General features: G+C 43.0%; 1 protein-coding gene across 3 annotated transcripts in view; it reads left to right on the top strand.

Annotated features, from left to right (window-relative positions):
• Positions 1–6,392: 6,392 nt before the first annotated feature.
• SKOR1 (SKI family transcriptional corepressor 1) overlaps positions 6,393–14,853 on the top strand; it is a 44,783-nt gene continuing 36,322 nt past the window's right edge. Inside the window, exons 1-2 of one of the 3 annotated variants that reach the window (XM_068275039.1) lie at positions 6,393–6,677; positions 9,548–11,135. In XM_068275039.1, coding sequence (XP_068131140.1) covers positions 9,558–11,135 — 1,578 coding nt within the window. In that variant the 5' untranslated portion in view covers positions 6,393–6,677; positions 9,548–9,557. Of the gene's footprint in view, positions 6,678–7,357; positions 7,901–8,614; positions 8,810–9,547; positions 11,136–14,853 lie in introns of those variants that run through there. The other 2 variants (XM_068275042.1, XM_068275040.1) reach the window with 2 other exon arrangements.

A 14,853-nucleotide genomic window follows, 5' to 3' on the forward strand; every position in this document is an offset into this window, starting at 1 on the left:
ACATAGACGCCTCCTCTACACATGGACTACTGATAACATAAAATATCGAATCCTATGTAAGCACGCTCTCATATTACTTATTAATTTATTTATTTATTTATTTAGCCCTGGCTTGAAGTTTGAAATGAGAGGGGCAGTACGTCACTTGACTACATGGAACAATTCGTTTAATAAGTTATAACCTCCCACTATGATCACTCAATCAATCAATCATAGGTTTACACAGTTCGGGTTGGCTTTCATGGTTGGATATGAATGTATTCACCTGGCAATAGTAATACAGAGCAGAGAGGGTATGCTATACTCACGCCAGGCCATGTGCACACACCTTTCTTTATTCCGATTGGATGTTTAACATGAACACAATTTCCTATTATCTCATAGTTCGTATTTAATCCTGTCAGCAAAATTGTGAGTATATTCCTATGAGCACGCTCTCCATGTACATACCTGTGCCTGCGGTATTATAATATACATAGGCTTGGGGTTGTATACATACTGATATATGCTACCAGGATGCAGCCTTACTATATATTCACTTTTTTTGCGATTGATGAAACAAGGTGTTTATAGTAATAATAATAATAACAATAATAATATTACTAGTAGAAGTAGTAGTAGTATTCGCAGCATACCCCCTGGTGTCATTTAGGGAGCCCTAAAGCATCTCTGATACCACCGCTTGCAGTATCCCCGGGTACCGCTGCCTGCAGCATCCCCCGGGAACCACCGCCTGCAGCATCCCTGGGTAACACCGCCTGCAGTATCCTCGGGTACCACTTCCTGTAGTATATCCTGCAGCATCCATTGCTAACACCGCCTGCAGTACTCCCGGGTACCACTGATTGTACCATCCTGCAGCATCCCTGGGAACTACCGCCTACAGCATCCCTGGTTACCGCCGCCTGCAGCAGCCTCGGGTACCACGGCCTGCAGCATCATCGGATACTACTGCCTGCAGCATCCTGCAGTATCCCCGGGTGGTCCTGCAGTATCCCCGGGTACCACCACCTGCAGCATCCCTGGGTACCACCGCCTGCAGCATCCCTGGGTACCACCGCCTGCAGCATCCCCGGGTACCACTGCCTCAAGCATCTACGGGTACCACTGTCTACAGCATCCTGCAGCATCCCCGGGTACCACCGCCTGTCTCCTCCGCTCCCCTCCGTACACAGCACACACATTTTACTGCCTTGTGCCTTTACTAATCATTGAATGTTAATTAGAAATTCATTACAATTAGGGCCCAGCCTTAACACAACGCAATGTTGTAATTACATCTGCTTTTTAATTCAGACTTCGTGTTTACACAGTAAGCAAAATACGTCTTTACCTTTTGATTATCCCCACTACTCTTTATACTGTACTAATTATGTAAATTAAAGCTAATTATCAGACGAAAACACACTCCGCTTAATTCAACGCTAGAAGACGAGAGACGGTGAGAGCAGCAGCTTGACAAGACACGTGTACATCATTTAGTGAGAGGGATTAGTAATGTATACACCGTGTGTTTGTATACACACTGCCCAGCCTGACTATATGCCTGCTGGCAACATCCCTCCCTCCCTACCCCGGCCACAAGTCCAGCTCCTGCCTAGTTGTGTGCCCCCACTGTCCACTGGTATACAGACAAACATGCACTATATATTTATGTAAGTATGTATATATATATATATATATATATATATATATATATATATATATATATATATATATATATATATATATATATATATATATATATATATATATAGTTTAATTTGAGTGATTACTTGGTGGACATGTAGCTGCAGGGCAGGCTGCACTAGTAGGCACCAGGCATAGTGTTTGCACCTTGTGCATCTCATAACAGTTTATAATCCTGGGAAGATGTTCTCTTATTTATATTGACACGTGAGTAACCCCCGAGTTCTCTGTCGGTTACAGAAGTCTGGGTCCTGACAATACTGTATGCTGTGTAACAATGCCTAGGAAGACGTGTCCTGAAAACAGATGGATGCTGTAGTGCCAACAATTCTCACCTATGTAATGATCACATTCTAACATGCTGGGTTAATTACAATAATAACCAGGGGGTGCGGCGAAAACGATACAATTTATATATCAAAGCATAGTGGCTGCTATGATATTACCCCAGCCTGCCTGCTCTGACGTCTGACAAGACCCTCCTAAGAATGATTGACAGGAGCTCTGACTACCTGCAACTCTGTCCATCAATGCTGAACTTGGTACAGGGGAGACAGGATAGATAGATAGATAGATAGATAGATAGATAGATAGATAGATAGATAGATAGATAGATAGATAGATAGATAGATTTAAAAATATTATTCAAATTCAAATAATATTTCAAATTCTTAAGAAAAAATGTAATTGTAATAGTAATAATAATAATAATAATAATAATAATAATAATAATAATAATAATAATAATAATAATAATAACAATATTTTGACTGCTATAATTAGCAGACATAAACTTTGGAGCCACACACATGTTGTGAATATTAGAATTTTTTTTCATGTTACCCTTTTACATTACACAGCACAGGATGCAGAGGTAACTGGATCCACCAGCGCACCAATCTCATTACACTGAAACTAATGACATTACTAATAGATTGCAGAAAGCACTTATTTTAACATGTGTCTATATCGATATACTCTTGCCAGACATGTGTTCTGTAGCCTCAGTGTGACCTGCAGAGAAATTCATTTCATTGTCACATAAGCAATACGTGTGTCTAAACTATCCTGTCAATTCTGTCACCTTTATACATCATACTCGCAGGTAATGTGCGTGGCATAGGGTACGTCTTGTGTGTGTGTGCACACTTTTTTTAGTATAGTGATATTATTTTGGAATATATATATATATATATATATATATATATATATATATATATATATATATATATATATATATATATATATATATATATATATATATATATTCTACTGTATATATACTCTCCGTGCGGGAACTTAGATTTGGTGTCTTTATACCTATATTTGAACCTACATTTGTCACTTGAACCCATATTTTTTCTGTTATTCGAGTCAATTATGTGCCAGTGGAGCTGTCTTTCTTGTAATGAATACACCTGTACAGTTTCTCTTTAGAGCATATAATAGCCTCCGTCTCCCTGCATAGGATGTCACAGAGGCAGGGTCACTGATGCTTGGCCAGGCTTTAGACAGGTCCTCTTGCTGCTGACTCCTGTCTGTATCCGGGAGAAAGTTGAGAGACGGGGAGACTTAAGTCTAATTACAGACATGTGAGGTGTGAGGATCCTAGCCGGGGCACCCAGCCTCCTGTCAGCACCCTGACACAAGGCCTCACCAAGCAGCTGAATAATTCACAGCAGAGGCATAATTACAGAATAACATTGTAATTATGGGATGGAGGAGGCCAGGCAGCAGCTCTGTAACCTGAGCGCCAGATCTGTATCAAGTTCACCATTATTCCGCCCTATAAATGTTGCATCCAGCGCTGGGTGTCTGTGACAGTCTGCACAGGACATGGCCCTGGGAATGACCCCTCCCTGGAAACCTAGAGGGGGTCTATCAATCAACCCCCCCCCCCCCCCCTTCATCCCAAACCACCCACCACCCAGATCTCATCATACCCCAGCTGAGTCAACCTATCGACTGCCCTATGATTACTCGCCATATATACACACTCCCTCGCTTGTATTTAGATTGTGCTAATAAATACATTTTAGTAGATAACTCTATCATTAAATTGTCTCCTCCGCTAATTGTCATCCATTTCCCTCCCATCCACAGTGATTTGTATCAGGTGAATTACGCTCTATACAAAACAGTCATTCGTTACAGCTGCGTTATTAAAATAAGCAGATATCACCAAGACGCATTACAATCTCAATTAAGTGCAGAGCGATGCAATTTGTACGGTAATTATATCTGTTTTGGTGGGGAAAAAAAGTTGCTGTAAGAAGACAGATTGGGGGTACAGCAGACCCCCCTTTCCCCAACGCCCAGCTCTGATGTGTGTGCAAAATATCTACAAACACTAAAATAAATGTCCCAAGGAATGAACTCGCCCCACACTTCGCTGTCATGAATAAAACAGTATGGATATTGAATCCCAATAACAAAACGGCCATTTTCTGCCTTCTGTTCCATCCAAGGCGCCCCACACCGGTCCCAGTCCGTCCCGTTACTGGGGATACTGGGAAAACAGCAGGGCAGCCCCGGGCTATCCTCTGACCGATATTAACTTCTGTTTGATTAGTGTAATTGTTCAAATTTACTCCGGACAGTATGATTAATTACAGTTTAATTAACGTGTCCATTAAGAGCTGTTAATGCCACAATGTTTTATAAAAACGCCCGAGGTGCTGCTTTGTGAAAACCTCAAGCTGGACCTGAATGGGAGGGGGGGGGGGGGGGGGGAAGACAGCAAAAGCAATATCTGTGAGAGGTATTTGTGTGTTATACAAGTACAATGCAGGGGAGCCAGCACTGACTGACTGGCTACCTGACTAACTGACTGACTGGCTAACTGACTGTCTTATCTCTACCTGCATGTGTGTGTAGGAAGCAGAAGATTAAGTCATGGACTGCAGTAGATAGATAGATAGATAGATAGATAGATAGATAGATAGAGGGGTAGATGGATAGATAGATAGATAGATAGATAGATAGATAGATAGATAGATAGATAGATAGATAGATAGATAGATAGATAGATAGATAGATAGATGATATATTAGATAGAGACAATCACACAGACAAGGATTTAGGACAGATATTAAGTTACAAAGTTCTGTGTCTGTTGAAATTGCCTCTCACTACTTTTGTATGACTCCCTAAATAAACTCAGAAGTCCTGTTCAGAGCCCCGTCTGGAGCACGAGCACAGCAACACATATTGTCCTATGAAAATATGGGAGGGGGACTCCTCGTTACTATATGGATGCTTAATGATAAAGGCAGACAGGCAATTGCACAGATCGTATGGGAACTAATCGTATGGGAACTGATCGAGTTTTTGTCGTTTTGTCCGACATACGACCGACCACCATGTATCTATCTATCTATCTATCTATCTATCTATCTATCTATCTATATAATCTATTATCTATATACTACATCACATTCCATCCATTACTATATGTACTGAGGCCACAGAGTCGCCATTCACACTACACAATACACACAGTACACAAAACACACGGTACATAATCATCATACACAGTCACACACAGTACACAAAACACACGGTACACAATCATCATACACAGTCACACACAGTACACAAAACACAAAACTCACAGTACACATTACACAATCTGTACACAGTCCAAAATCAGTACACACAGTCACACAAAATACACAATCAGCACACACAGTGTCACACAGTCCACAATCAGCACACACAGCCACACACAGTCCACAATCAGAACACACAGTCCACAATCAGCACACACAGTCCACAATCAGCACACACAGTCCACAATCAGCACACACAGTCCACAATCAGCTCACACAGTCCACAATCAGCACACACAGTCCACAATCAGCACACACAGTCACACACAGTCCACAATCAGCACACACAGTCCACAATCAGCACACACAGTCACACACAGTCCCAATGAGCACACACAGTCACACACAGTCCACAATCAGCACACACAGTCCACAACACACAAAACTCACATTACACATTACTAACACAATACACAATCAGCACACACAGTCACACACAGTCCACAATCAGCTCACACAGTCCAAAATCAGCACACACAGTCACACACAGTCCACAATCAGCACACACAGTCCACAATCAGCACACACAGTCACACACAGTCCCAATGAGCACACACAGTCACACACAGTCCACAATCAGCACACACAGTCCACAACACACAAAACTCACATTACACATTACTAACACAATACACAATCAGCACACACAGTGTCACACATTCAGGGCAGAGTGTCCGGCCAGCGCGGTGACAATGACATGGTGTGACATGGAGAGAGTGTTGGGCTATTTGTTCCACTTGTGACAATTTGTCGCCGGTAAACGCTCTGCCCCATCTGTCTGCTTCACTTTCTACCTGCCACTCTTAAATATGAAACTCATTTCCCTCCGTGTTAAAGTATCTGAGAGATCCTGGGAAATGGATCGAATCCTCTTATGTTTATCTAGCAATTAATTAGTAATAATTATCATCTCCATGATTACACTTTTCTCGCACGTCGGATTTAAAGGGTCCCTCACAGCGAAGCTCCTCCAGTGAATGGTGCCCCCCCCCCCCCCTTAGGATGGGAGGAGGAGGAGAAAAGGGGGGGGGGGGGTCTGATAAACACTCACAGGTGAATAATCCCCCCACTTACCTCTCGGATTTCCTGCAGAAAGAAGCCCACCCTGCGCTGGCTGGGCGCAGCCTGCACACAAGGGGTTAATGTAAATATGTCAGTGCTAAGTGGAGTCGCCTCCCTATTATTGTAGCTGTCAGTGGATCACTGTGAGTGCTCAGATCAGCCGCATCCCAGCACCGTGCGAGGAGAAAGCTGCACCTTCCCGGCTGGGCTCCATGTCCAGCCCGACCCTGCGCCCATAAGCGCTCCAGAAACGACCCAGAAGCGCAGCACCGCCGGGACCCTGGCGGACGCAGGAGGCACGCACAGCTCAAAAGGGTAAGACACTTCCTGTTATCTCTAGACTCAAGTATAGAGCCAAGTTTCTCACTTTAATCTGTATTATCGTTGCCTTTTCTCTCTGCGATGTTGTATCGCCATTAAAACGTCTCCAGACTCAGTAGATCATCTCAGAGCGTTTTACGGGCAGTCAGAGGGGTTGTAAAGGGCTCGGGGCGTTTCAGGAGTTTAGAATGGTGTGAAAACGGTTTAGAACGTCCGGAAAGGTTTCAGAACCGTTTGTGACCCCAGAAAGCACCCGGGTGAGGAGCGGGTCACCCGCCCGGTGACTGTTTCCAGCAAGAGGCAGGCGTGTGAGTGCTCATCTTATTCTATGTAATTACAATGAAATCTCCTTCATTAGGTGATCTCTTTATTGTAATCCGCTTTATTCTGCTGAGTCTCTCCCGCTCCTCTCGTGTTGGACTTTTGCAATTGGTACAGTTAAATAAACTAATCTTCTCTGGGATTATCCCCTGTGAAGACTTTGAAAGGACGAATATCTGGATTTGCAAAAGCACAGAAAGAACTACACAAAAAGGATTAGAAGGGAAAGAAAGAGAATGTTTAGAACAAAGAGACTAATAATAGACATAAACTAATGTAATAATACCACTATTGCAAGGCCACGTCCATATAGATAGATAGATAGATAGATAGATAGATAGATAGATAGATAGATAGATAGATAGATAGATAGATAGATAGATAGATAGATAGATATTACATGATTAAAGGAATTACCTTGAACAGGAACAGGGAGACGTCTTGTATGGCGGAATGGGAGATCTTTATTATATGTTTGGCTGAACATGACAGATAAGAGCAATTATGGTTTGTTTGGGCTCGGACTGTACGAACAAACAGCCCGGGGCAGACAATATAGTTGTGAGCGGAATGTCCTATGAGCCACACATTGCAGGGCATTGCTCAGACGCTGTGTGAATGGGACAATTACTGAGCTCTCATCTGTCGTCGGGGGTGCAGGGCTGTCCTGGCTGGTCACAGCCTCCCCACTCACTGAGCATGGTTTGGTAACACAGGGGTTTAGGTATAGGGAAGTGCTATTGTTGGCCATCACGGGGTAACCGGATAGGACTTGTAGAAAGGAAAGAGCTGGTTGTCATGCAATAAGTGAAGCTGATACTGGTGTCTGTGGCTATTACCCAGGCCCCCCTGATCTCCCCCTATACAGGGACAATAGCAGGTTGGACAGGAACAAGGTGAGGCTGCTAGGATAGGGCTGGCGATGTCTGGCTTATATTATATTCATCTCACCTAATTTGAAAGTATTTCCTTCTGATCTAACACAATTATATGTGTACAGTGCTGCTGTTTACATTATATATATATTATATATTTATTTTAGTTTCAAATATGATTTATTACACTCTGAAAGCTGAAGAGTAGAATATTCTTATTATGTATATGTATATATATATATATATATATATATATATATATATATATATATATATATATATATATATATATATATATATATATATATATATATATATATATATATATATTCCTGGCATAGTAGTGCATAACTTCACAATTTCCACGTTCTTTAGTGTTGTAGTTTCAGGCGGAATGTTGCTAAATTTCGCTAATAAATCAAAATAGTTTGCGCCTTATTTGTAGCGTTTATTTCGCGTGTTTACGATCGGGGTGAGAATTGGCTCTGGTGTTCTTTACACGACTTTTATGGGGCAGTTTTTATGCACGGTGTATTTTTCTTGTTATTTCCCGGCGTCTCTGGTGCATCATAAGTATCGTCTTCATTTTTTAAACATTCCTTTACTACTTTCTCTCATCATTTATTAATGATGAATCCTATCCCAGCATCTCCGGGCACCGGGGGTGGCTGCAATAGGGGGCACCTAAGGTGATTCTAAATCCAGGAAATTGGCATTGAGGGCACTGGTCCTATGATGCATCTTCCCAGATACACATAGATAATAATAAAACAGCAGTCAGTGACAGGTGAACTCTGTGCGGCCAGCACAGGGCAGTGGTTACTATGTAGGGCTCTGGAAAGTGTAGGATGATGCTGACATACTACATAGTGCAGACCCGCCTGGGAATAACGGATTAACCGAGACAAGGAAATTGAATTGACTGAGGAGGTAAAACAGATTGTACATAGCATATCCGATTATAAATAAAAATATAGGTTATTGTTTCTTACTTGAGGGTTAGGAAAGGACGCCTAAAAATAGACTTGAGCTCTATTCCTATGGGCTGACATGTAAAAAGAATCAGATTTGGGCAAGATGGGGGATAGTGCCTCATATGGGTAAGTAAAAAGACGATTAAAATATGAGAAATTGGAGAAATAAACGAATAAACTCTTTTAAGTCTTCAAAAAAAACAAAACATCAAAACAAAAAACAAAAGTCAACGTGAAACTGCCTATATAGCGAATGTACACGTTGTTGTTATTCCATAGATACTGTACATTGGCATTGTTTACTGTTCACTTGTCTGTCTGTACCATGTAGCCAAATTAGAATGACAGACTCCAGTAAATTTTGTTATGTAACACTTTTTTAACTACACATTTTAAAAATAAGAAATGCTGTAGATATAACATAACGGCCGGAAGTCATTTGAAATTAAATTAACTCAAACGGAATGCACGTTTTGATTTAAGTAAGAAGATAAAATATTATTTGCAAGTGTTGTTGTATGACGTTTGTCATAAATTAGAGATCGGCGCCTTTATGATGATCTGCTATATCAAGTTGAATTTCCCAATGCCGCCCAGTGCACAAGTCTTCTGTTCTATGACTGTGTTATTGACAATGAACGTGGCCAGTGGAGTCTCCTAACCTCTCTGTACCCCATTGTATTGTATCTTGCAGAGGAGACACCATGGAGGGGATCAGCGCCCAGAGAGATCCCAGCTCCCCAGCCAGCAACAAGCAACACCCGGCAGCCCAGGACAACCAGCCCTACACAGGACCACCCCTCAAACCCAACCAAGTTGGGGAGACCTCCCTGTATGGGGTGCCCATTGTGTCCCTGGTGATAGACGGACAGGAGCGCCTGTGTCTGGCCCAGATCTCCAACACCCTGCTGAAGAGCTACAGCTACAACGAGATCCACAACCGGAGGGTGGCCCTGGGCATCACCTGTGTGCAGTGCACCCCAGTGCAGCTGGAGATCCTCCGGCGGGCCGGGGCAATGCCCATCTCCTCCCGACGCTGCGGCATGATCACCAAGAGGGAAGCGGAGCGCCTGTGCAAGTCCTTCCTGGGGGAGCACCGGCCGCCCAAACTGCCCGAGAACTTCGCCTTCGATGTGGTGCACGAATGTGCCTGGGGCTGCCGGGGAAGCTTCATCCCGGCCCGCTACAACAGCTCCCGGGCCAAGTGCATCAAGTGCGCCTACTGCGGACTCTACTTCTCCCCCAACAAGTTCATCTTCCACTCCCACCGCACCTCCGACTCCAAATACACCCAGCCCGACGCCGCCAACTTCAACAGCTGGAGGCGCCACCTGCGGCTCAACGAGCCGGGGCCCCCAGACGACCTGGCCCACTCCTGGGAGGACGTCAAGGCCATGTTCAACGGCGGCACCCGCAAGAGAGCCTTCTCCTCGGCCAGCAGCAGCGGCAGCTCCCATCCCTCCAGGCAGTCTCTGGAGCTCGGCCCACCGCCTCCACCTCCAGCCAAGTCCCTGCGGGTATCGGCGGGAGAGGAGGAGCAGGCGGCCCGCAACTTCCCGCTCATCCCCGTCCCCAGCAAGAGCTTCTCCGGGGTCCTACACAAGATGAGCCCGCCACTCTTCCCACCGCCCCCCTATGGCTTCCCCGCCTTCAGCCTCTGTGCCAAGAAGGACGATGGACTGTCTGAGGCCGGGAAGGCGGCTGGTCTACCCGGGGTCTTCTGGCCGGCCGCTCCTACCTCTAAAGACTCGGTCTATCCCCCGTTCCCCGTCTTCTGGCCGGCAGCCGGTGCTCTGCCGGTCCCGCCATACCCCGGCCTTGCACAGCAGCAGCAGCAGCAGGCGGCCGCTAAGAGCACCGCAGAGGCGGAGGAGCCAGAGAGCGGCGCAGACCCCGCGGAGGAGGAGAGATCTGGGGAGGAGCCGCTTACCCCCAGAAAGCTGCGCTACATCTCAGCCTTCCGGCCGGTGGTGAAGGCAGCGGAGAGCCTGGCTAAGCTGTACGGGAGCCGTGACATGTACGGAGCTGCCCGGACCGCCGGTTACTCCTCCCCGGACCTTCTGAGCGACACCTCCAGCTACCGCTCCGCCTCACCGGGACCCGACACCGCCGAGGAGCAGGAGGTGGATGTGGAATCCAGCCGCTTCCCAGAAGAGGAGAGAACATCCAATCCAGCGGCGGCGGCACCGACACAGTGTTCCAGCGCATCGTCCCCAGCATCGGCCGAGGACAGGAGAGAGCAGAGTCCGAGGGACAGTCCCAGCAGCGCCCACGGCTATGAGGTGAGGGGACAGTGACATTACTGTGTGCAGGGGACAGCATAGGAATATGTCTCATCGTGCCAATGTGAATAGTCCCTCCATAGGCTATGAACGCAATGGACCACCTATAAATAATTGACCCCACTACTAATACACCAGGTGTGTGTTTAGCCCTCTAATACCTTCATCAAGTTATGCTTTATAAATACACCAGATCCAGACTGGCAGGTCCCTCTATAGTGTACAAGAACACACATCAGCTCACATGTGCCAAAACCCTCCTTTCACTGGAAATTAGCTTTTCACTTACAACACAACAACAGACATGGACCACATTCATATCTGTAAAGTTGGACATGTCTATTGGAATGCATTAATTTCTAATAGAACTACAAATGTGTATGTCTCCGTATAGGACATCATTGTAAACTGTGTAGGGATGCGTGGAACACTAAGCCGGCACCATTTTCATTTGCTATCAGCATACATCACTTTGATTCCATTAATCTATATTTTTACATGAATGAATTATATATAAATGATTCTTTTTGTAACTCATTAAGCTTTTTCCAGTAAAGTCTGTGTTTGATTTTCGTAGTAAATACTGTACTGCTGAGTTACTTTTCGTTACTTTTCCACTAACTGACTATTTTATTAAAATTTTTGTCGATATGTTCAACGCCTGATGCTGAAGCCAGTGTTGCCAGCAGAGCTTGCATTCTAGCAGACGATATAGATATCGTGTTAATCATTTCTCGTGCCTCTATTAATGCAATGCTGTAGAAAAGGTCACTGATTGGTGTAGTAATTGCAGAGGAGTCTTTGTGTTGGTACAAGCATCAAGGCCAATGTTAGAGCAATTATATAACACAGCCTGGAGCTTTTTTTCAGAGCAGATCAGTGTGGTTTTTATAAATAGTCGTTTTGGGATCTATTTCAACATTCAGCAACGATTTCAATAATTGAATATTTTATATAGAGATTTTAATTGCACTGCAAATGACCGGGAACAGTCCTTTAGAAATATTGGCTTCCTAAACTAATGTATTTATTGCCACACATCCATTCAAATTCAAATTTAGCAATTATATAACCAGATTTACCTAGCAGCGAGAACCAAGCACTACGGATTGAGTTTAGTTAGTTCTAGTTGATATTCGCATTATTCGCATACTATTTTCGCGTTATTGGCTGTACTTTCTGCTTCAATTAATATGTATTTTAAGTTCAGTGGCGTTTTAGTGGTGACTAATACAAATGAGACACAAATTTAGCCACAGATGCCACACAAATGTATTATTGGAAAGGTAAAATGTGTTATCTGAAGACCAATTTTTATTAGTTTCAGATCACAAGAGAGCTAAACGGAAGTGTATATAAATCTTAATATCTGAAGCCTTTGATATAACCTATCGGATGGATTGCTTTATATATCACTTATCAGCCACAATGTGTTCTTGTGACATAAGGTGCCATATTAATATACGATCATTCAGTGATTATGTCTTCGCTATGTAAGTTTTCTCATAGCTGCCCATTGCCACACAGATCTGGTGTCCACATTAATAAGCATACCCATAAAACCTAATTTTCTCTCAGTGTGAATGGCGATCACACTCGCCTTCCATTACTTTACCAGATCTGTCAATCAACATTTTCTGTGAGCATACAGGGTCAGGAAACAGCTGTCTTGCCCAAACGCTCCCTCAGGACATTTTAGCTAGCTGCTTATATATTCCAGTAGCAATATATTGTAACATTCAAAAATTACTCCTGACTGCCCTCAATAATATTAAGATTAGGATCCTGAAAACTGCTACCTATGATTTTCTGCCTGCTGTCATATATTAGCAATAGTGCAAGTCTGTCTACATAGGTTAAAAAGCAGAATAGGAAAACAATTATTAGCAGGAAGAGAAAAAAACTACGTTGACTATTTAGAGCATTTTATATCTTTTTAGTTGTCACTTATTTTGGTTATTTTTGACCTGCCACTAGAGGGCAGTGTGTTTTCTATAAGAATACTGTGGTTATTTATGACTTTAAAGTGCTGAGTATGACTTGATTACAGGACTTGCATGTCAGCATCACAATGGCTGTTATGGGCTACTGCTGATGGGTGTAGATTTAAGGGCTGAAGGGCTGATTTTGCAAACAGGAATAAAATTGAAAAACTTCTCCATGGTAATGGTAATTTCATTGCAAAGCCTGTACTGTAGATCTCCAATGTGGACTATGGCTGGAATACTATCTTTATGAAGTAGACCCATTGTAAGAACATTGATGGGAGAGGATGTATGTATAGCAAGCTTGCATGATTTGAAGGCGATAAGAACAACGCCTTTGTATTTGCTCTTTTAATGAGATCAATTTCTTTCTATTTTTTTTGTGATGGAAATTATTTAAAACACAAAGAATGTTACAATAAATAAATAAATAAATAAATGAAACTTCCATTTATTTTGAACTGTTTTGTTCTTTGCCAAAGCGATGCAGAGCGGTCTTGAAATGGACGTACGGTTTAATGTTACTTACACTTTATTTTCAAACATGCCATTTTACTGTGATTAGTCATAGCTGCTTTTATTCAATAATGGCTCATGTGCAATCGGTATCAAATACGACTGCTCCGCTGTAAAGAGCGGATAATTATAGGCCATAACATTTACCTTAGAAATACACAGGCAGAACCCCAGGAGTTTAATCTTTCTTTGTGCTGCCCGGTTCCCCCCATAGATTGAGAACACCTGTTAGGTTGCATCTAAGCACATTAACATACAGTTAATTATCCTGATTAGAGAAAGTCCTTTGAAAGAGCCAGGGCAGGCCTTTGAAGAGACTGCGCATATTGGCCCCTTTCTAATGTGGGCAATTTTATCTGAAGCACCGATAATTATATATAATAAAATGCTTGTCCTCTTTAAGATCTTATTATTTCCAGATCTTAAGAAAAGCATCTGGCAGATCATCCAACAAAGATCCACATCCTGGTGGGCTTGGATGGTCCAGCATGAGCCTTTTATATACAGGGTGGTGGGGGACGTTTATCTTCATATCTGTTTTATTTCGGAAAAGTGGACCTCTTCTTGTATTTCATATATAAAACATTTCTTTCATATGTTCTCAAACTAAAATCCTTTTTAGGCCAGCTTTGTATATCTTAATCTGTGCAGCTGTAGAAAATGTCGGACATAAAACAATTCTTTAAAAAGTTCCTTTTGGCCATGTATTCCCAGAAAAAGCACATCGTGTAATTGGCTGCCTCTTTTACATATAGAAATAGTCTACTAACGTCACTTTGATGCCAGTGGTTTCTCAGCTCTTTATGGTGCTGACGATAGTATATTGGCTGAAACTAGGAAGTGATTTCTAGACTATATGTTCAGACTAGCAGTCCTGCCTTCATCTCAAACTGTCAATCAGGTTAAAGGGGGTTATATTCTATAGAAACCTTGTAAATACAAGTCTGCATGCTGAAAATCTGCTGTAAATAAATCCCTTCAATAAGAAGTTTTAACATAAAGTTCTTCAATTATTATTTATTTAGCACTGACATCTTCTGCAGGGCTGTACAGAATATATATAGTCTTGTCACTAACTGTCCCTCAGAGGCGCTCACAATCTAATCCCTAGAGTGTGAGCTCCTCTGTCCCTCAGAGGAGCTCACAATTTAATCCCTACCATAGTCATATGTCCATTGTATTCTAGGGCCAATTTTGGGGCAAGCCAATTAATTTTC

Source organism: Hyperolius riggenbachi, chromosome 3, assembly GCF_040937935.1.
Source record: "Hyperolius riggenbachi isolate aHypRig1 chromosome 3, aHypRig1.pri, whole genome shotgun sequence".
In the NCBI taxonomy this organism is placed as follows: domain Eukaryota; kingdom Metazoa; phylum Chordata; class Amphibia; order Anura; family Hyperoliidae; genus Hyperolius; species Hyperolius riggenbachi.